Source organism: Epinephelus lanceolatus, chromosome 20 (assembly GCF_041903045.1).
Source record: "Epinephelus lanceolatus isolate andai-2023 chromosome 20, ASM4190304v1, whole genome shotgun sequence".
Lineage (NCBI taxonomy): Eukaryota > Metazoa > Chordata > Actinopteri > Perciformes > Serranidae > Epinephelus > Epinephelus lanceolatus.
This window is the reverse complement of record NC_135753.1, coordinates 30,093,316-30,115,650: the sequence shown is the minus strand read 5'-3', so window position 1 is coordinate 30,115,650 and position 22,335 is coordinate 30,093,316. Positions and strand designations below refer to the sequence as shown.

Sequence of the window (22,335 nt, the reverse complement as noted above, 5' to 3'; positions counted from 1 at the left end):
AGGTAGTAATGTCAGTTTGAAAGCCATACCTCGCTGTAGCCACCATAAGGTGACATGTAAGACTGAAGCAGCAAAACACCAGCGGTCTCATTTGTAAAACAGTGCATAGGATCCATACTAAAAACTGTACATACAGATAAAAGCCAATAATGGTGTCCGCCAATCAATATTCAACAGTCTACAATCAGGCTCCCACCTCGCCATCTGCTTCGCCAATATCCTGTCTACAAAATGTTAGCGGAGGTCAAAGTTTCTCCCATCAAATGGGGAGGTGGCGTACGCATCTTTCAGGCCTCCTTTTGTGCGTATGTCATGTCTAAAAATGAGGCCCCTGATTTTATGGACTCAAACAAGGGTGCATTTTATTGCTTATACATTTAACTAAGAGGAAGGATGTGCTCTATCTATTTTTCTAGGGGTATATTAATTGATAAAACTAAGGTCTTCATTTCCTTTTTTGTAGAAAAATCTTTGGTCAATACTGCAGAGATTGATTCTCAGATTATCCTTTGACATATCACTATTAAGTTTCACTTAGTAAAACCTGAGTCCTGTAAGCTGGATGGCTGTTCCTGTTGATCTGCTTGACTTCACACCTGCTTTTAATCACAGCTGATTACAAGCTCCTTCTTGATTTGCAGTGGAGGAACATTAGCAGACCTACATGTGGATGAAATAAGTAATTTTTAAAGACAGAATTTCTTGTGAATTTTAATTCAAATAGTCAGGAGCTGTTAAGCCTTCATTTGTTCAGAGTATCGATTTTCTTAGTGTGTCTTGTGAATTAGCACACGAGTTTGTAGACATTTTGGAGTTGCCTCATGATGAGTACAGTTATCAATGTGACCAGTGAAGACAGCATCAATATGGAGCCTGTTGACATGGACTTGACATGTAATGTTCCTCGGGGCAGTAGCTCAACCCAGCAGGTAATGTTTTATTCCCTTTTTATTTTCACCAAATAGTAACAAAGTTCAGATTCTCTTTCATTTCGTATTCCCAAAATAGATTAATTGTGTCATGATTTTTAATAATCTGGCAAAGGATACCTGTGCAGATTATCTTGAGCAAAATCTGCACTGAGGTTTAGTCTAATTGTCTTCTGTGTTTGTAGACTGAACAAGCAGGTGGTGCAGAGCAGCAGACCATGAGAGTTTACCTCAGAGTCAGGCCCTTCTCTAAAGAAGAGCTCTCCGACAATGAGGATCAGGTACAGTACTGGATATGAAAGGTGTCATTCAGTAGCTAATAATAATCTTGACAATAAATGTGACCAGTGTTTTTTTTTTCTCCCCTCAGGACTGTGTAGTGATTGAAAACAGCCAGATGGTGACACTGAATGCACCAAAGGGTTCTGCCACCATGAAGACCAGTGAGAAGGGTGTCGGCATGTCACTCCACAAATTCTCCTTCTCACAGGTCTGCTACATTTGAAATAAGTCGTATATGCTTAAACATGTAAGAAGTCCTGGTACACATTCATTCCTAAAACATTCTGAATGAGCTTAGTGGCATTTTAGACAGGCACCAACCACTGTTTCTGTTGGCTTTTTAGATTTTCGGACCAGAAAAGACACAGTCTGAGCTGTTTGAGGACACTGTCAAAAGCCAAATGTCTGATTTCCTGGATGGGAAGAATGCGCTGATATTCAGCTACGGTGTAACCAATGCTGGGAAAACTTACACAATCCAAGGTAAAGATGGAAAAACATTTGAATAAGCATTAGTCAGTGTCATAAGTTCTTCTGCAAGTCTTAAATATGTCGTGACATGTTTAAGGAACTCCAAAAGAGCCAGGAATACTTCCTCAAGTGCTGGACGCCACCTTCCACTACATCGGAGGCCGTCAGTATGAGGGGATGGACCTGAAACCCTACCTCAGGAACGATGCACAGTGTCTTGATCCTGACCAAGTCAAGCAGGAGAGAAGCATTAAAGCTGCCATTATTGCTTCAGTCAAAGAGGCGAGAGAATTCTATCCAATTTGAGAAGTTTCCTCAGGCTTTCCCAGAAAATATTGCTAAGAGTTTTAAATTAATACCATAACATGCATGTGTCTTTGCTCCCATGTAGGAGTTTGATCCCCTCAGAGCCAGTGGAGGTTCAGAGTCCCTGTCCTGTTCCACTGGCGGCCTCTCATTCTCCTCTTTGTCCTACGATCAAACCGGTAACCCTCACTGATTCTACACACTGAACACACATCGTCTTGCATCTTAAAAGCAGTATATGCTTGCAGTAATCCCTAGCGTGCGCTCATTTAGGGAAGTGATAAACTGTCACTGCAGGATTTCAGGCAAGAGGAGTGACCTGTAATGATGTCATTATGCCTGATACCACTTCTTGCTCATATGTTTCTGTTTCATTCTTTGGCTTTCACTGGCCTCTCCGTATTCTCCTTTTTAGTGTTGGCAAGCAACCCAACAGAAGCAGGCAGCAGCCAGTTTGCATTATGGGTGGCATTCTTTGAAATCTACAATGAGTGTGTGTATGATCTGCTTCAACCTTCGCTGTGCTCCAAGTCCAAGAAACGTGCTGCTCTGCGAGTGTGTGACGACGGTGCTGGAAATGCTTATGTCAAAGGTGTGAGTGTAACTTCATCATGTCTTCCTAAGCTGGTAGAAACATACCAGCAAAAGCCTTTATGCCACTTAAAAGCTTAAAATTGATTTAAAGAACAAGGTGCATTTTAAATAATTTCAGATCTCAGGTGGATTAACATCCAGACCCTGGGTGAGGCCTCTAAGCTACTGCAGTTCGGAAACAAAAACAGAAGTGCTGCAGCCACAAAGATGAACCAGTCATCGAGCAGAAGGTAAATGTTTCATTTCATCACATTCTTTACTTGGTGTCATTTTCTGTTTCCAAAATTCACTCCAGCTTTTTTTTTTTATTTTTATTTTTTATTACAGCCACAGTATATTCACTATGAAGTTACTGAAGATCGATGGCAGTACAGTTAAAAGGATCTCAGAGTAAGTATTATTAAATTATGATCTAAAAACACGAAAGAACTGAATTCATAATGTATCATATCTTTGTCTTTTTAACCTGTTGTTACTGCTGAGGCAGTTTCCTGGATATATCCTTCAAACACAGACTGTAGACCCCTCTGTCTGCTTCTCTCTGGAATCACTTTCATTTTTCAAAAAATATGATAATATTTCTTCAGGGATTGCTGTTAGTTACAGTGTTGGCTCCATGCTTACTCTGTCAGCTTGTTGGATCATCACTTATGGGAGACAGTGTCCAACAAAGTTAGAAAATGGTCCCTAACTGACACTGCTCCCAGCAAAATCTGTAGATTATTTTGAGTAACCTGGTCATGATTTCTGGAAAGAGACACTGCTGCCATCTAGTTCCATATTTTAAAGAGAGGGCATACACCTCTACAGTTCATATCTCCAACACTCAGCAACGCACACCAAAACAATTTAGATTAATAAATCGCACAACAGGTAAAAGGGAAAATATGTATTTTTGATTTAGGGGTGAACTGCCCCTTTTTTAATTAAAAATGCAACCAAACACAAAATCAAAGCAACATTTGCCAGTGAAAATATAAACTTGAGAGTATCAGCTAATCTTAAATCATGTCAATGTGTGTGCATTAGAGAAGCACATCTACAACTCCTTGTTTAAATGTCCATGTGTGCATTTGTGCATCACTGTGAAATGCTTGAAGATGGTGCCAATATGGTGCATAATGCAGTCGTGATGATGATAATAATAAATGTAATTCATACAGCATCTCTATAACGAAGAACGCAGCTCAAAGGGTGTTCATTAGCAACTGAAAAGGAAAGCATAAATTTTAAGTTGAAAAATGCAAAGAGGAGGCCCTTACTGCTCAGAAGTTTGTGCTTGAATAACCACTCTGATAGCATCATGAAAGATGCTGTGATACAGAAAATAACTTCTAAATTGATTTGTGTTCTCAGGTTTTCTCTGTGTGACCTGGCTGGCTCAGAACGATGCAACAAAACCAAGACGTTTGGAGAGAGGCTGAAGGAGGCAGGGAACATAAACAACTCCCTGCTCATTCTGGGGAAGTGCATCACTGCCCTTCGCAACAATCAGACTGACCGGTACAGTTTCTTCCAAATGTGTCAGGTGGTGATATAAAAGGAGAGCAAGTTTGCATTGTTGAAGTCTGTTTTTTGTCTGTGTTGTTCGTCAGAATGAAGAGCAGCTACATTCCTTTCAGAGAGAGTAAGCTCACCAAGCTCTTTCAGGCTTTTTTCTGTGGCAAAGGACGAGCGTCGATGATTGTGAACATTAACCAGTGTGCTTCCACCTACGATGAGACTCTCCACGTTATGAAATTCTCTGCTGTTGCCAGACAGGTTAGTCTGAATACATAATGGGGTGAGAGGCAGCGTGACAATCAGCTGCGTCTCAAACACCACTAATCTTACCGTGCTGTTTGTAGGTTGTGCAGGTGATCCCAGATAAGCCTCTGGAATCTCTGGCTCCTTGTTTGGTCGGCCATGATGGCAAACCTTTGTTGAGGAATGGGGTGATCGACAGCCAGGCCCTGGAGAGCTACCTGTCTGAGGAGGAGCTGCTTGATGAGGAAGATGAGGGAGACATGACTTTGCTGCCACAGAATGTACAACTACTGCTCCATATCACATTCAAACACGGTTTTAATATATGGCCAACAATGTTGTCAGACAATATGTGGTAAAATTTAGGATGCGATGTCAAAATTGGGACTGTGTCTAATGCCAACATCAATCTGACGTAGAATACTAATGACAAATGATGTTAATATTTTGTTTATGTTGTGCTGTTAAAGTTAAATCCAACATTTTCCAAACATCCCAACATCATCTTGAAGTAGAATAACGACATTTGGTCGTGAGGTGTGGAGTCCAAAACCCAACGCCTGCAAAACATCATAATGTTAACACTCTAATGCCATTAGACATTTAAAATATCGTAAACCAAGTTTCAGTCCAACCAAAATCTAACGTCTCTCAATGTAGAAGTCCCGATGCCAGCTTCATCTAGCTCCATTTTCAGGTCAAATTTTTAATTTGACCAAATACACAAAACTAACATTGCATCTGCACCAACTGTACTTCATGTTTAGTGATCATTAGCAAACATTAGTGAGCTAACACCCCATACTAAGATGGTGAATGTAATATTACCTGCTTAATATCAGCATGTTGGCATTGTCATTGTGAACATGTTGACATTCATTTTTTAGCATTCAGCATAGCTACACTTAAATACAACCTCATGCTCGCAGGGCTCTAGACTCCATTTATTCAGTTATTCAAATTTGATAAGTGGTAGTTTTTACTCATCAAATACAGTAGTTAACTTATTAACTATTTAAATATTTAACCTTCAGTCATTACAAGATACACTGTGTGGATCTCCAGTAAATGTTCTACTCTTCTAGGAGCTTGTGAGTATGATTGAAAACCTACGAACAAAACTCCTGGCTGAGCGACGAAGAAACCTGGTTCAGGAAATGGAGATCCGGAAGGAAATGGGAGATGCCATGTTACAGCAGCTCATGGAGAGTGAAGAACTCCGCAGGTAGGTTACTTTTCCTTGTCATCTGCAGAGGAAGGCTGGTAATGAATCTCTGGTATTGTATGCCAACAGATCAGCAGTCATTTCAGCAACATTCTGCTTATGTAATCTCTTGTTAAGGATGTAACCAGACTTGTTGGATGAGGTTTGCTTTAAATGTTTAGTCGACAGATAGAAGAGCTGAAGGAGAGCTACCAAGAGAAGCTGGAGAACACTTTTGAGATGTACAAGGATGCTATCAAAGAGCATGCCTACCAGAGTGCTATGAACAATCTGGAAGATGACTACGTACCTCTGGACGAGTTCATTGCCGAACAGGAGAAAGTGGAGGTATGTCATTTAATCAGCTGTCACCAGGTCAAGAAAAACTCGCCCACCTAACATTTTCAAGTGGTGTTATTGTTGGTACCCGAGGGCCCCTGGGCTGAGTTATGCAAAAGGTATATCTCACTGTGGCAGTTTTGCCTCTTTTTTGTTGTTGCTTTATGTTTCTCTGCAGTTCTCAAGCATCTTTTTGTGCTTTTGTATCTCTTTGAGGTAGTTTTGTGTCTTTTTTGGTCGTTAAATGTTTCTTTATAGTCATTTTGCCCATTTTTGTTGTTATTGTGTATCTCTTTGCAGTTTCTTTGCATCTCCTTAAAGGGATAGTGCACCCAAAAATGAAAATTCAGCCATTATCTACTCACCCATATGCCGACAGAGACCCTGGTGAAGTTTTAGAGTCCTCACATCCCTTGGGGAGATCGGCGGGCGGAGCAGCTAGCATCCAAGAACACAAAATTGAAACCACAAATTATCTCCAACATGCCCATCCGTAGTGATCCAAGTGTCCTGAAGCTGCAACATAAAAAGTTGTTTCGAAAAACGTCATATGAACTCTGTTTTTAGCCTCACTGTAGCCTGTAGCTCTGACTGCTTCTCTGTGCTCCGCGTTCACGTGTGCGTGCTCAGGGTGATCGGTGATGCACAGTCTCTGAAGAGCAGCAGTCTCGTTAGTACTGATGTCCAGATTCTCAAGTGCAGGCATCGCCAATTCCCAGTCTGAGCAGACTGCAGACTGAGCAGAGAAGACTGAGCAGAGAAGACTGAGCAGAGAAGACTTTCCTCATCCGTTGGCATTGCTTTGCATTTGAAACAACTACACCACCAGGTTTCCAGTGCTCGACTTCGGTATTCTGCGGCTGGCTGAGGGTTAGGCTCATGAGCTGCGGCGGCTGCTTCGTCCAGTAGCCTGAGTTCCGTCCGTATACTCGGGCTCAAACAAATACGGCTCAACAAAGAAATGCTGTTCCTCCTCAATTTCAAAGTCTTCAGACATGTCGGGCTGTGAGGACACTAAAACTTCACCAGAGCATTCCTCAGCATGGGGGTGAGTAGATAATGGCTGAATTGTCATTTTTGGGTGCACTATCCCTTTAAGGCCATTTTGAGTCCCTTCCTGGTTTGCACCTGTTAATTTGAGTGACATTTTGCAGGTGAAGCCCAGGGGGTCCCTGACATTTTGGGCCCCTGGGCCAGTGCCCGGCAGACCCATTTAGTAATTCATCTATGTTAGTGTCACTGTCACAAAAACAACCAGATTTTGTTTTCCTCAGAGCCTAACAACTACCACAGTTTCCACACAGTTTCAGCTTCCCTTGTTTTGTCATCTGCCATTTCTGCTACTGGGGATAGTTACTGCAGATAACTTATATTGATACTCTTTGGTCACGGAGTATAGGTACCAGAAGAAAAAACAAAAACGCTTCCTTTCTGCACTTCCTTTGTGCCATAAATCAAGCTTTCATTTCAGTTGCAATCAGAATCAAACACTGAAAGTGAGGCTCATATTTAACTAATCTAAACCCAGATGGTGTTATTACTCTAAAGCCTTTACACTGTGCAATCAACATTTACTTAAAGGAACAGTGTGTAAGATTTAGTGGCATCTAGTGGTAGGGATTGCAGATTGCAACCAGCTGAAACTTCTCTAGGTTAGAATTCCTTCAGTGTTCATTGTTTAGGAGGTGTGTACTTGGAGCCGAGTTATTCCCAGAGGTCTTTTCCTCTCTAAAACAAATGGACCAGGTGATTTAAACCAGTAAAAACACTGAATAAGCAGTTTTCGTGTTAAAAAGAAACCGTTTTTCTGTTGCTCATGCCACGGTGGGGCCCTGTCTGGAGCCAGTGTTTGGTTTGTCCATACTGGGCTACTGTAGAAATGGGTGATTATACACTAAACAAAAACATATGTATTGGACAATATTCCATGTCTACCAATACATTCCCCTAAATCAGGGGTCTGCAACCTTTGCCATTAAAAGAGCCATTTTTGACCAAAAATAATTTGAAAAAATCTGCGTGGAGCCGCAAAACATGTTTGAGCCTTATAATCAAGGTAAATAGCCTATTAAGTCTAAATTAGCGTATACTTATGGTCTAAATAAGCATTTGTTAATATGTTTTACCACAAGGTGGACACTGTGCAGGGCACTATTAATAATTATCTGGTACTTAAATTTTGCAGAGCTGGCAGTGAGAGCAAACAAATCTGTCCACGCACTACTACATTCTCTATTTTATTCAATTTACTGTTTTGGATTTGGCATCCATAGCTAACCAGCCACTGCTATCGAGGTTCAGTAACATTTGGATTCATAGAATGAATTTCCATAGACTTCTTTTCTCAAAGGCTCAAGGAGCCACTGGACAAGGGCTAAAGAGCCACATGTGGCTCCGGAGCCACAGGTTGCCTACCCCTGCCCTAAATCCTAGACACTGGACCTATTAATAATGAGTTAAAGCAAAAAACTTGTCCGTTTCAATTCTGAGTTGACAGATATGTTATGCAGTCATACACTGTTCAAACTCCCATAGCTTTATTCAGTTGTTAAATTGCAAATAGTCACAACGGCTTCATAGTAATCAGGTTTTGTCACGTTATGCCATCAGAAATCTCAGATTTTTGGATCATCAATGAAACCTTACATGTTGTCTCTCACCAACTGTGTAGGTCCTGAAACGTAAAGTGTCAGAGTTGGAGACCTTAAAGTCAAGTATCAGAGGAGTGTGTGCAGCTCCAACAGTGGACCAGTCGTGCCAGACTCAGCCATCTAAAGGGACCGAAGCAGCAGGTTAGCATACTGTCGATTCATACATATAGCTTAGCATCTTCTTTTGGCAGGAACAGCCCTCGGGAATCAATGAGTGGTTCTGTATTTATTTATTTATTTATTTATTTATTTATTTATTTATTTATTTATTTATGATATTAATACGCTGTCTGTCTTTTACTGAGCTCTCCAAAGCAAATTCCCAACCATTTTTGTTGTAAGGGCATTAAATACCACTTTTTTTCCACAGGGGATGATCGATTCAAATGGCTTTACAAAGAAAAATGTGCCATCGAGAGGATGTGTGAGGATAAACAACAGGTAACAAGGAGAACATTTTTATCATGTATCTCAATTAAATATCGTCCCAGTCTAGTCATGTGATCACTTGCTGATTTTTTACATTTGTTTGGTTCAGCTGATTTTGTCCTTGGAGAAAAGGCTGATGGAGCTTAATAAAACACTTCAGCAGTTCAGAGATGACTTCCTGGAAAAGTCGGCTGAGTTGGAGACTCTGCAGAAGAAGACTGATGATCAGGTGAGGGGATTCAAAGTCGGGGTACATAAGTGAGTGGCACATAAATAATGAAAAACAACCTCAAATGGCACAAATAAAACAATCATTTGAATGTTTGTTCTTTTTTGTTCCCATTAAGACAAAATCTATGGAGGCCATCCTGCGGCAGAATGTTGAGAAGGACAGGGAGATTGCCGACAAAGACAGGGAGATTTCCTTGCTAAAGACAGAACTTGCCAAGCTCTCCCAGAAGTCTCCTGTGCAGCCCAAAACCAAGCGAGGCTTGCTTGCCAACATCAGGGAGGCGGTGACCTCTCCACGGAAGGGAGCGACCAGCCGAACGCTCAGGAAAACACTTAGGAATGTACACCACTAAAAAGCCAAGCCAAGAGATTTTTAAAACGTATGGACAGTTTTAGGGTACATTATTTTATTCAGGTCGATATGTTTCTTTATATATTTATGTTTGTTTTAATAAAATTAAATTGCTCAAACTTATCAGCATTAATTCCATTTATCTGCTCTTTGACATCATCAGTTCCTCCAATTATTGTGACTTCTACTCAAAGCTCCACTGGTATGATGTCATGTCATGACCACAGCATACGCATGTGTGGTTTCATTTCTTATAATGTGCATTTTCCACATAGAAACCGTGTTATACATGCATACATACACCGCTATAGAAACATCACGCCAGAGAGTTCATGCTTTGAACACACTGAGACATATCAACCTGGTTAAATGAGGCCATCCATTACCTACAGCCCGAGGGGCGGTAAACCATAAAGGATGCTGATAGGACAAAGAACCCATGTACAATTTAAAATTCTTAAGTGCATCACTATTTCATTTGCTTATTTGTCCCTTTATCAGCAAAATCTGTTCATTCTTCCGCAATACAATATAAGACAAGTAATATTTCCTGCATGCTTATAAAGCATCTGTTTTGTAGCATTTTTACCTTTACAGTTGAGTAAATGAGGTGTATCATGTGTGGTGTGTGTGTGTGTGTGATGTAACAGAACACAGCCTCCTCTCAGTTAGTGAAAGGGCAATTGTAGTGGAGACAGCCAGCTGCTCTTCTCTCTCTCTGGTCTCAGTGATAGTTAATGAGATTAGCTGTTCGTCTTGACCTACGTCAGTGCAAAGGGGTCAATCACAGGATTAGCACCTTGCTTAAGACTTCTATCAATTTATTACCGTTTTCCCCCCAGACTTTCCCACTTCTGGCTCTCTGCGGGACATTTCTCAGCCTCCAAAGCATGCTTAGCACCTGTAATTGCAGTTTCTTCATTGGAGTGGAATATTGCAGCGCATCATGCGGCTCTGGGACTGAGTCCATCTCAACCATCGGCCATTGAATGAAGCATCTTCCAGGGGAGGAAGAGGAGCAGGGGCAGCCAGAGAAGTGAAGGGCAGCTGGGCTGAAATCTTGCCTGCTGTGGCAGAGTCTGAGACTCTGGACAAGTCATCCTCATGCCACTTGTAAATAACAAAGTCGGCGATGATTGCACAGTTGGCACAGATAAGGCTTTGGTTGATGGAAAGGCTCAGGTGGATTCTTTGATAAAGGTAAGCTGCTGTGTGTGTTAACAGTTTTTATTGATGGTGTGACCGACATACAGAATGTAGTGGTGCAATTCTGCTGTACTGTAGTTAAACTTTGTTGCTGATTTTACAGTTGAATAAGCAGATGCAGGTTGCCATGTAATACATTTTTAAAAAATGTAATGTCATAAAACACCTTTGAGATTGATTTAAGCATTCTTACACAGTAATTTTCTCAGCAAATGTTTTACTTGTGAATTGTTTACAAAATGAAAGTTAAATATTGAATTAAAGTGTTACAAAAAGTTGAATATGTATTGCATCAGCAATAATTACATCATTTTTTAACCCTTTTTTAACCCTTGTGTTAATATTTCACAGACTAAACATACACAAGACATCTAAGCATCCTTTTTTTCTCCCCCGTGGCTAAAAAAGCACTCTCACTGAAAAGAATTTCTTGGTCCACTGCATCTTTGTAACCATTCCAGTATCTGTGTTAGATAACGCCATGGCCATGCCTGGCATTTTGGCTGATGGGAAGCAGTTTTAACTGTAGTTTACTATAAAAATATAGCTGTAAATCTCTTTTAATTAATTTATACGATGTCATATGTTTTGCACAGTGACACAGTGGTAGTTTACAATCACATTTTGCTCAATACTGACTCAGTATTTGTTTGATATGCAGGTTTAAGTCATGTACTAACAACATATGGAAAGTTCTAAATGTCAATTAATACATACAGTACACAAGTAATATAAACAATATAGCATATGTTGTTGTCATTGTCGTGCTCCCTTCTCATCTACCCATGCTCTGTACGGACAAGGTTGCTTTGGCTTATCTAGAAATAGATCAATGGTAATGAGATTAATTGTAATATTTTTCATTGAAACCACACCTGCTAATCCTCCAGGACTAAGTTTACGTCTATTAATAAAACATTTTTACTCAAGGCTTGCAGTTACATATCAGTTGATTAAATCTTTTTTATTTCTTTTCCCCATACAGGTGGTGGCATGTTATCGGCACTTGGCCTCATGTGTTGGTGGGTGCACAGACAGCTTGCAGCTCCGGGATGAGTTGCGACAAACACGAGAGAAGGCCCAAACGTTGGCCATGGCCATCTGTAGTCATCTCACCTCACACCTCCGAAACAAGAGCCTGCCTGAGGAGCAGCGCAAGGAGATGGAGCTCCTCTGGGTGGCCTTCTCCTCCAGCTTAGAGCTCCTACATGTTGATATGTGTAAAGTTTTCAACATAGGGGACATCGTCTCTCTGGCTAACACTAATACCCTGGTGCAAACTGGCCTACAAGGTAAATTATAGCCCTGCCACTCTTTTTGTTAATGCAAATAGTAGAGGTAGATAAGTCAAGGGAAGCACATCAGGTAAATAATGTAAAATGAAATCTTAGTTGAGCATCCAGTATGAAAACTTTGTAGGTAATTACAACACATATTATAGTAATCCCCAATATAGTTCTTTATAGTAACTCTTTTCGTGATTCATTGAGATGATAATGAGTGGCAAAAAGATCATTTGTGTATCTTGCAGTGATATCCCCCCATGCACTGTAATATTTGGGGGGAAACACATACATGTAAGTAGCTGATACAAACCTCTTGAATATGTATTTGATTCTACATAAATGTGTGAACAGTCTGATATGAAAGTGTTCATCTAACATCATAATTATGCAATTCTTATATTGATTTCATGGGTGCTTCTTGAGCAGGCATTAGACTTTCCAAAGAAAAACAACTGGTAACAATAGGTCAGATTTTGTCAACATATGGTTATATACACTTTGATAGATACACCTAGCTACAACTGATGCAGACTAATAACAGTCATGCAATAAATCCTACCTTTATGAAGATTATAATGTTCCAATTTTTCTTGAGACTATTTTAAAGGGATGAGTATGGTCATTTTTGAGGATGTGCTTTGTAGTGTTGTTGGACTATATTGCATTATACACTGATCTCTGTTATTCAACCTCATTGATATGAATGATAGAAAATAGTAGAAACACGTGAACATCTTCATGAAGATATGATTTATAAATCCAATCGCCAAAAAAAGAAATAGGTTGATTGTATGTTTCTGCAAACCATGAATATGTTACATTTGCATATTATTATGTACAGTAGCAGGTATTTTTCAACAACACTGTGGTTAATGTGCGGCTAGGTTTAGGCACAAAAAACATTTAATTATGGTTAGGAAAAGATCATGTTTTAGCTTGACATACCAGGTTTTGGGGGCACAATTCCCGCTGTAAAAGCAGCAGTGTCTCTGTTGAAAAAACAACCACTTTTCGTGCCACAATCCCTATTGGTAACACAGGGACGTGCTGCTGCATAACACCTATGTTTAGTGCCTAAAAAGCCAGTGGAAGCACAGGGACGTGCTGCTGTGTAACACCCACAGTTGGTGCCTTAATACCTGCTGGAGACACAGCAACATGTTGCTAGATTACACCTACATTTTGTGTCTAAAAAGCCCCTGGAAACATAGTGATGTGTTGCTATTAAACACCTATACGTGGTGCCTAAAAAGCTACAGGAAGCAAAGGGACATGTTGCACCCATGTTTGATGCCTAAAAATCAGCTGGAAACATAGCAACATGTCACTACATTACACCCACATTTGGTGCCCAAAAAGCTGCTAGAAACACAACGATTGGTCACTACAAAATACCCATGCTTGGGGCCTAAAAAGCCACTGGAAACATAGGGACATGTCACTGCATAACATCCATGTTTGATGCCTAAAAAGCCACAGAAAAAACAACAATGACTAGCTAAATCACAAGTGATTTTGCCATTTGTTGTCTGGAAGAGTGGCCTGCAGTGGTCTACAGCTTGACAGGTGTCTTGCTCAGGTGACATGCCATTCACAATCACCTCCACCTCCCAATGACAAAGCCAGTTCATACACCACGTCAGACGTAACCTATTTGTGATTTGCAGAAATGTACACTGCCAACAAATGTTCTTCCTTTGACTGGACTGGATTAATTACAGGACTGTTATATTAGGTTGCATTGTTTTTTTACAGCATCAGAACCAGTCCAATCATGTTTGACTGACTGAAAAGTGAAACTATTTCACCACTTTTAATTTTGGTGATGCAGGAGGAGGCACTGAGGTGGCAGCCCGGGCACTCAGTCTACCAGACCTGAACCAAGCTCAGAGCCCAAACCTCCCTGATGGGCTGGAGAGCCAGGAGCGCTGCACCATGGAGCAGGAGATCAGCCATATTAACCACATGATCGATGACATGGAGATGAAAGTCAACGTGTTGCGCTGGATGGTGGAGCCCCATGGGCCACAGTATGCAGAGCCGCTCAGCAGCACCGACAGCGCCTCTCTGGGTCTGCTCACAGTGGACGAGGAGCAGCCTGGACATCAGCCTCTTTGCCAGCGCAGTCAAATCTTTGTGCTCTTATTGCTGTTTGCTGTTGTTTTGGTGGGAGCCACTTTATCTGTCTGTGTTTTCTTTTTCTCGTGAGCAAAAACCTTAATACACTCAACTTATTTTTTTCTTTATAGCCTCAGTAAGGCTCCAGTAAAACTACAGTAGTTTTATCTTTACACACTATTTCCATAAGAGTTACATTTTGTAATTGCAGCTATGTTATCTACTATATGCATAGATAATTTGGACAAAGATACACTGACATGGATCTGAATGCAAACCAGTTTGCCATTTACTGCAGTGAATCCAAAGCTGCCATATACTTTAAACTATCTTTGTTGAACAAAGTGACAGTAAAGAAAAACATGGTTGCCAGTTTGAACTGGTTTAAAATAAAAATAGTGATTACATTATAGGGAAGGTGGATGGTTTTACTTATCAAACTGTAAAAAGATTATATTTTAAAAGCTTATTTTCCTTTTGTTCCTAAACAGTATATTATCCTTTCCTTAAAAAGTCAGAGAGGCACTTGTCATGTTTTATTCCTTGTTGCCATGAGAAGATATAGGTGTAGTTCATAAACAGAATTTTTGATTCCAATGACTGAAGCTATTTTGATTCAGTGTTATTTAACATGTATATAATCCATGCTGTAGAGGACTGACAGTGTATACAATGTAGTTATGCGTTATAAAAGTATCAACTTTGATATGATGCTGTGTTGTTTTCCATTCATTTTTATTGATTAGCAGCTGGGTAATGCAACAAATTGTTGTATGCAAAGCAATGGGAAATGTACAGAATTCATAAGGCATCAAACTACTTACTCTACTTTTGTCTTTAAACTTTCAAACAGGTAAATACAGTCACAATCTTTTGAAAGTCTGTGAGGCTTATATGGCTTTTGAGACACTGTGTTTATTAAATGTTTATTGTGACCATCCCAAGGCACACCTGTGTAGTTATAATGCTGTTTAATTAGCATCTTGATAGGCCAAGGATTATCTTGGAAATGGAGAAGTACTCACTAGCAGAACAACCACCACTCCACCCAGTTTGGTCTTGGCAAGGTGCTGGAAACATCAACATAAGTCTAAACTGGCAGACACAAGCTCTGATGAAGGTCTAATAGACTGAAAGCTCAATGATAAATTGAAACACTGCATAGATGTGGAAATCTTCTCTACCAACAAATCTGTGACTGCAAATAGAGAGAAATATCTTCTATTGAGTCCATAAAAACTTAAATCTTTAATTTAAACCTGAAATAATGGAAGCATACACAAAATTGTTGTGTTTAAATTTTGTTCAGTGTATTTGGGCGGCCATTTTGAACATATTTGAATAGCCTACATACAGAAGAAGAAGAAGAAGAAGAAGAAGAAGAAAAAGAAAAAGCATTTACATTAAATAAGATTTAAAAATTGCTCCAGTTTTATTTGGAAATAGTTCGATGTCTTTAAACCGGTGTGACTTCTGCTGCCACTCTACAATGAAGGTGGGGTTTGTGACATGTGAGCTTTAATTTGAAGAGTCTAACCGGAAGTGTGGGAGTTTCCTGTCATTCTGTGCCTCATAGTTTCTAACTGGGGGAAAAGTTGCAGTGTAGACAGAGATATGTTCAGGACTTTGGCAGACAGAAGGACATCACTGCTGCTGGAACATAAGTCTCAACAATGGTCCTGAAACAGTGTCAATCGCGACTGAAACGTTTTGGTGCTAACCACCCAGAAAAGTGGTACGACCTTTCTTTACATCAAGACAAAGTTAGCAGTTATGTGCCAGCGACCATTTCCCCAGCTGTCAACACATCTCCGTGTGTCCGCTGCATCATCACATCACCCTTTGGAAACTATGAGCGGACAGGAAGAGGAGCTGGACTGAAGACAATGCACCTGTCTGCGGTTACACACATATGCACGAGAGGTAACTTAACAATAACGTTTACCACGGTGTCTTAAACCCGCTTATGAGCTATAACGTTAATTTAATTCAGTACATAATTAACGTTAAGTGACACAATCTAAAGTTAATTGTTTTCTTGTGTAGACAGCTACGTGCTCTTTTAATACCTCCACGCAACACTTTTTAATGGATGCTCTTCAGACAATGTCACAGCTGTCATAAACCGTTAATGTCCACGCGCGATTTGATTTATCGCTTTATGGAGTGTCAAAATAAAAGTCCTCTTCCGGTCTGCTTTTGTGCAGTAAAATGTTAAGATAAACCTATGGCAGGGGTCAGCAACCTTTAATTTAAAAAGAGCCATTATAGGTCTAATTTTTAAAAATCTATCTGGAGCTGCAATACATATTTGTGCCTTATAGTACAGGTGACACAGGCTAAGTAGGTTTCACCACAAATTTATTACCCTCCAGTGGGCTATTTATGATTATTTGTAACGTTTAACTTTGCAGTGTTGGCTATGAAAGCAAACAAATCTGTCCAAGCACTATTAAATTCTTGATTTTCCTCTGAGTTTTTTTCTTACTTGGATTTGTAATCAGTAACCAGCCCGGCTAGGGAGACTCAAAACTAGCCCTGCTATTGAGATTCCCCCAAATCTAGGAAAAGGCACCAGGCTGTAATATGATGCACATTTCAGTTGATGAATGTTTGAAGAAAGATATTTGCACATCCAACTGTGTCAGATGCAGGTGCGTTTGAAAATATCACTTGAGTCCGATTCATAATACACAGCATAAGAGTACACACTGTTGAAAGCTGCAAGGGAGATGTGTTCATTCATTAGATCAATGTTTTTTGTAAATAATCTTGTAAAGGGACGTTATTGTGTAAGGGGCCTGAGGTTTCTCCTATGTTTTTCTTGTTCCTTGGTTCTTTTGTTTGTGGGATATGTGACACATGGTGCACAGGTTGTTGTCAAGTATTGAGTAACACACCCACAGCTGATTAATTTCCCCACACCGTGCACACCTGTGAAAAGGGTGGAGCAGTTTCTGTTAAACTCAGTGTTGTCATTAATGGTGTTAAACACTCTTGCCTTTCTAGCTACAACAATAATAAATGAAAATGAAAATGTTAAAAATAATCGTTATTAATTTCCGTATTTTTTTTTTTTTTGTCAAAGCCACATAGAGCCGCTGAACAACAGCCAAAGAGCCGCATGTGGCTCCAGGGCCACAGGTTGCCTACCCCTGACCTATGGGCCTACTTGCAGTGCTACCAGAGATGAAATAAATACATTAACAGTAACTGTCCAAGGCACCAACTTCTACAGTGACAAATCTTTACAGCTAACTCAGTGTTACATATTTCTAAAGCCGACCCTGAAGCGAAATCTGCAGTGTTATCAATAGAAACCTCTGCCCACATTCCACTCTGTATTTACATAATATACCCCATGGCCTCCATTTTTCCTAGTGTGTCACCACCACAGTGTTATTATTGTGTTATTACGTGTAAATGTTTCATCAGTTAACTATCTATAGGTTGTTTAGCTGACAGTTGTGAATTTGGTTCAAACTGCTCTTACCCGTCACTTACCCAATAGTCTGAGATTTTCACAGTACGTTAACTGTCTCAGAAAATATTGCGGTTTTACGGTAGCATGGTATCACAGAATTCATATTATTGTCAGTCTGAATGACCCTTGAAGGAATAAAAACAGGGGTTATTGTTGGTTGAATAAACATTTTATTACTATAATTGAAACTTAAAACCATTTTGTTAATGGAAATATGTGTAAAAAGTCTCCCATTTGAAAATAACTAAAATAAAGGTGAAATTCAACATCCAGTTACATTTTTTTTCAATATCATAGTGTGGTGACTATCGTAAACCAAAAATTTAATTAGTCACCTGCGGTGGCTCAGGAATGTTCTTAACATGTACTCCAGTCCATTAAATTAAACTGTCCAGAAAAAGTTTCTCTTTTGGCTGACGTTCCCATTTAATGCAAAAAATATAAATCCAAAAGAAAAGGGTTACATACCAAATTATGTTGCTGGGTTGAAAACAAAATGCTGGCATACGGTAAGAACCGTGTGCTTCCACCACCGCTCTGCTCTGACTGCTGATAATCAACAAACCCTTTAACACCTGTGAATGTGAAGCTGCCAATTACCTGTGTGATTAACTAAAAATAGCATCAGAGTGAGACCTCCCTCCTCTAGTGGTAAAAAACAAACTAAACACATACACATAAACAATTAAACTATGAAATGGCTCCTACACATAGATAAGTAAATAGTGTATATTGCAAAAACACATGAAGGGAAAAGTAATATATTCTCAACTCCAGTGTCCAGCTAATGCTTAATTTCTTTGATAATCACTTCCATATTTTTACCATTGATTTCAGAGCTGAGTTCCTCCATCAAAACCTTCCAGTATTTGAAACCCAACGTACCAAAGTCTGAAGGCAGGAGGCTGCTTTTTGATACACATGCGGTGGTGCGACTCTTTGAGGAAAATGGTTTGGCTTCTTCTCTTACTTCAATAAATTATTTAATTAATTAAAATATTACACTGCTTTCTTAAATACAAACCGTTGACTTTCCTCATAAATGCACTTTTCATAAACAGGCTTCACGACTCAGCAAGCTGAGGTGATGGTTAATGTACTGGTGAGGACGACCAACTCTAACATGGAGGTCATCTATAACGACATGGTAACCAAAGTGCAGCAGGTAAGGAGGAGGTGTGTTTAATGTGCGTTTACTGTAAATACAGAAGAAAGCACTGCGTCCGTGTGTTTGTTTCTCAAAGGCTGCGCCTCTAGTCCTGTAAATGTCACTGAAACAAGAGCCTTGTGCTCGTCTTCCACAGCACATTTATTACAAAAACACACAGTTAACTAAGCAGCGTAATATGTGCATGGTCATGTCCAAGTGCAAATAGTAGAAACAGCCCCCCAGAAACTTCCTGAAAAACTCTAACATTCACATTGTTTTGTGGACATATCAATAGCAGCACATTAAAATAATAAACAATAATATGATGATGTATGTGATTGTGATGTAGTATTATTTGTGAATCTAAGGAATCTGGAGTATGAGAAGAATTATACCGCATTTATCTTTTTTTAATTCACTTTTATACTTTTTTAGTTACAAAAATAGAGAAAAAAAAGATAAAGAATAAACAATTTAGCACAGATTTGAGTGTACAGATGTTGGGTTTTTTTTTTCATTTATTTGAGTGCCTAAAAAACAACCAAACCGGTTTGTAGGACCAAAATCTCTAGAAAGAAACTCCCACACTGTCAGGATTTATGCAGGATATGTGTAGGATGTCTGGTTCTTCTCATATTCCATATGTGTTAAAAGGGTCCTTTTTGTGTCCTGATGAATAATTGTCTTTGCAGTACTGAGTTTTTCTTTCTAACTTTTGGATTGTGTGATTTTTGGCAGGAGATCATGTTGCAGCAGGTGATGTCTCAAATAGCAGCTGTAAAGAAGGACATGATAATCCTTGAGAAGAGCGAGTTCACTACGTTACTGGCAGAAAATGAGGTAAGTGTGGTCATCAGCAGACTTGAGCTGTTTCCTAAAAGTTATTTAAATTATTAAACATCAAACATGAGAAACCTACACCCTCAAAGGTACAAGGAGGCTGAACAAAACCACAACATCTAGTTAAAATGCAACACAAAAACACAGTTCTAATACATGAAAGTACAATTTTCAATATTGGTATTGTCAAAATTCTATCAAAAGTATCAGTATCATATAGAATTTTAAATGTTTGTTATCGCCTATCCCTTGTATTCATGTCCTTGTGTTTCTGTCTCCTCTGATTTGGATTAATATGACTTAAGATGTCCAATATTCTAACATTTCCCCCAGAAACTGAAGATCCAGTTATTGCAGCTCAAGGTCCAACTGGCTGTAAGTGCTCATTCTAATGTAGTCAAATCACCTTATTTCCAGGTTCTATGGTAGTTTTTATTAAGAAGCATTTCATCATCTTTTTATCCATTCAAGATGTTTTTATCAACCAGTAGTTTTGCTGTTATTTACTTTAATGTGTACCTGAATTGCTGCCCTGCAGGATGTCATGAATAAAGTGCGCTCAGACACTATTATCGACATGAATTTGGAGAAAAGTCGTGTAAAGGAATTGGTGAGTGATGGAGAACATTAAAAAGGTGTATGAAGATCAGTTGAGTGAATGTCTAATTTCCTCTTTTTTCATCCTGACCTAGCCATATATAATATACACTCACTGGCCACTTTATTAGGTACATCTGTTCAGCTGCCTGTCAACACGAATAGCTAATCAGCCAATCACGTGGCAGCAACTCATTGTGTCGAACATTTCTGAATCCTACACCTTATATTTCACCTCTGAACAAAATACTATTTATCATTTTCAGAAAGTGGAGCACGAGAAGATGCTTCTAGAAACACGAACTGAGATTATGGAAATGGTTTGTATATGTGCATTACACCTACATCTAAATCTACATCTATTTTTAATTCATGGTAATCTACATGTACACAATGTACAATCACAGGTCAGACAGTGATACAGTAGAAAGTGTCAGGCACAGCTATGACAACAGTTCTTTTAGACTAGCCTGTACAGCACTGTTCCTTACATTATTTCTTTATTAACGTACAGATAGAAGCAAAAACACCAATAGTAAAGCTCTAATAAAAGCTTTTGAAGTGTCAGTGATACATGTCTGGTGGGGCTTTTCTTTAATGCTTGTGTCTAATTGCCTTTTTTACAGACTGCAGAACAAGATCGTCATTTAACTCAAACCAACATGAAAATAGACACTGAAGTGGCTGGTCTGAAAACCATGTTAGAGTCTCATAAACTGGATACTATAAAATACCTTGCAGGTAAGACATTGTGCATTGTTATGTAGAATCAGCAGTCATGTCCTTGAGGACTTGGGCTGCCAAGTAAATACTTTTGAATGGCAATTGTTTGCATTTGTTCTAGTCTTTATTCTAGTGGGGAAGAAACTGTTTTTAAAGTGGGTCAATATGGGTCCAGCTGGAGCAATTTAAACATTAAAGTAGAACAGTACATTAAAGTGCTCATTTTGAGAGCTCCTGTTTAAACTAAGTGAAAGTAAACTGAATTTTTAACCTTTCAAAAGTAGTTATCGAACATTGTGCAGAGTAAAAATGAAGTAAGTGAGCTATCACTGTTACTAAGTGATGCAAAAAGACTAATGATTAAACTGTTTTTGTCTTTCAGGTTCAGTGTTCACCTGTCTCACTGTGGTCTTGGGTTTTTATCGTATTTGGATGTGAGCAGGACTATGATTATGATTTTCATACAACCTCTGGTGACACTTGAAACTTTCAGTGCATCCTCTCAATCAGCAGTCTGAGAACAATTCTCTTTCATTTTCAGAAAGTTTATCGGTGCAGCCTTATTCTTTTCTCAGAAGTAGGAGTTAGGAAAGAAAGGCTCTGCCACCAGATCACTGGTGAAAGTTTTTTAGATAATAAAATTTTGATTCTGAAATTCCTTTTTTTAGCTGCCTTTGATTATACTTGATAAATATACTTATTAAAGGTTTTGTACAGTCTAATTGTATTCAAAGGGAATTTGCTGTTCCCTAAAGATATTCAAAAAATGTGTAGATAATTAAATACTGAACTGTTATTGAAATCGAAATGAAACGTTTAAATTGACAAACATTTGTATTTATTTTATATATGTGTATATTAAGCTGTAGATATTAGAGAGGAATCAGTGTAAGGGTTGGTCGGTGTGACTCTTAACCATTTCACTATTATTACAGATATTTAACTTGTGTCTGTCTCTCTATAATATTATAACATGATTGATTAATGTATATTATATGAATAAATTGAATTGTCAATAAATGTAAACGTGCCTACAAATGAAGTGTTTAGTTTATTTTTCGTTAATCATTTAGTGTAGGAGAAAATATGATGGTCCTGTTGTTGGGGACTGGCCATGGTCGTGTCATTTTGATTTGACTCTGCTCTACATCATAAGTCAAACACATGTTGATTTACTGTATATACTGTATTTCAGAATATGTCGATCGTTTATTGACAATGATTATAATATAGATAATACATGAGTGCTTTTCTGGATACTCAAAGAGGTTTTACAGAGAACAACAAAACAAAACAAAAATAAAATACTCCATAAGAAGGGAAACAATACAGAGAGGGAAAAGAACAGTTTCTAAGAGGTTGTAGGCAGTTTTGAAGAGGTTTGTTTTGAGGGATTT

The 22,335-nt window shown here is 39.0% G+C and overlaps 3 protein-coding genes across 3 annotated transcripts; all 3 read left to right on the top strand.

The window, feature by feature from the left end:
* Nucleotides 1-494: 494 nt before the first annotated feature.
* Nucleotides 495-9,684, top strand: LOC117264526 (kinesin-like protein KIF20A). Its single transcript, XM_033638548.2, has 18 exons — nucleotides 495-929; nucleotides 1,115-1,210; nucleotides 1,300-1,419; nucleotides 1,556-1,694; nucleotides 1,780-1,964; nucleotides 2,074-2,167; nucleotides 2,404-2,580; nucleotides 2,701-2,812; nucleotides 2,910-2,972; nucleotides 3,939-4,085; nucleotides 4,178-4,343; nucleotides 4,430-4,609; nucleotides 5,414-5,553; nucleotides 5,715-5,880; nucleotides 8,543-8,663; nucleotides 8,893-8,963; nucleotides 9,061-9,180; nucleotides 9,299-9,684. The coding sequence occupies exons 1-18, from the start codon at nucleotides 822-824 to the stop codon at nucleotides 9,533-9,535; spliced, it is 2,442 nt and encodes an 813-aa protein (XP_033494439.1). The 5' UTR covers nucleotides 495-821; the 3' UTR covers nucleotides 9,536-9,684.
* A 544-nt stretch (nucleotides 9,685-10,228) lies between these two features.
* rgs9bp (regulator of G protein signaling 9 binding protein) lies at nucleotides 10,229-14,953 on the top strand. The gene is made up of 3 exons (XM_033639255.2): nucleotides 10,229-10,734; nucleotides 11,726-12,032; nucleotides 13,858-14,953. The coding sequence occupies exons 1-3, from the start codon at nucleotides 10,639-10,641 to the stop codon at nucleotides 14,232-14,234; spliced, it is 780 nt and encodes a 259-aa protein (XP_033495146.1). The 5' UTR covers nucleotides 10,229-10,638; the 3' UTR covers nucleotides 14,235-14,953.
* Nucleotides 14,954-15,704: 751 nt separating this feature from the next.
* On the top strand, nucleotides 15,705-21,976 carry mcur1 (mitochondrial calcium uniporter regulator 1). The gene is made up of 9 exons (XM_033639156.2): nucleotides 15,705-16,067; nucleotides 18,466-18,579; nucleotides 18,690-18,793; nucleotides 19,517-19,618; nucleotides 19,952-19,993; nucleotides 20,157-20,228; nucleotides 20,482-20,535; nucleotides 20,842-20,956; nucleotides 21,321-21,976. Exons 1-9 carry the CDS (start codon nucleotides 15,818-15,820, stop codon nucleotides 21,374-21,376), a joined length of 909 nt encoding a protein of 302 aa, XP_033495047.1. The 5' UTR covers nucleotides 15,705-15,817; the 3' UTR covers nucleotides 21,377-21,976.
* The last annotated feature ends 359 nt before the right edge of the window (nucleotides 21,977-22,335 follow it).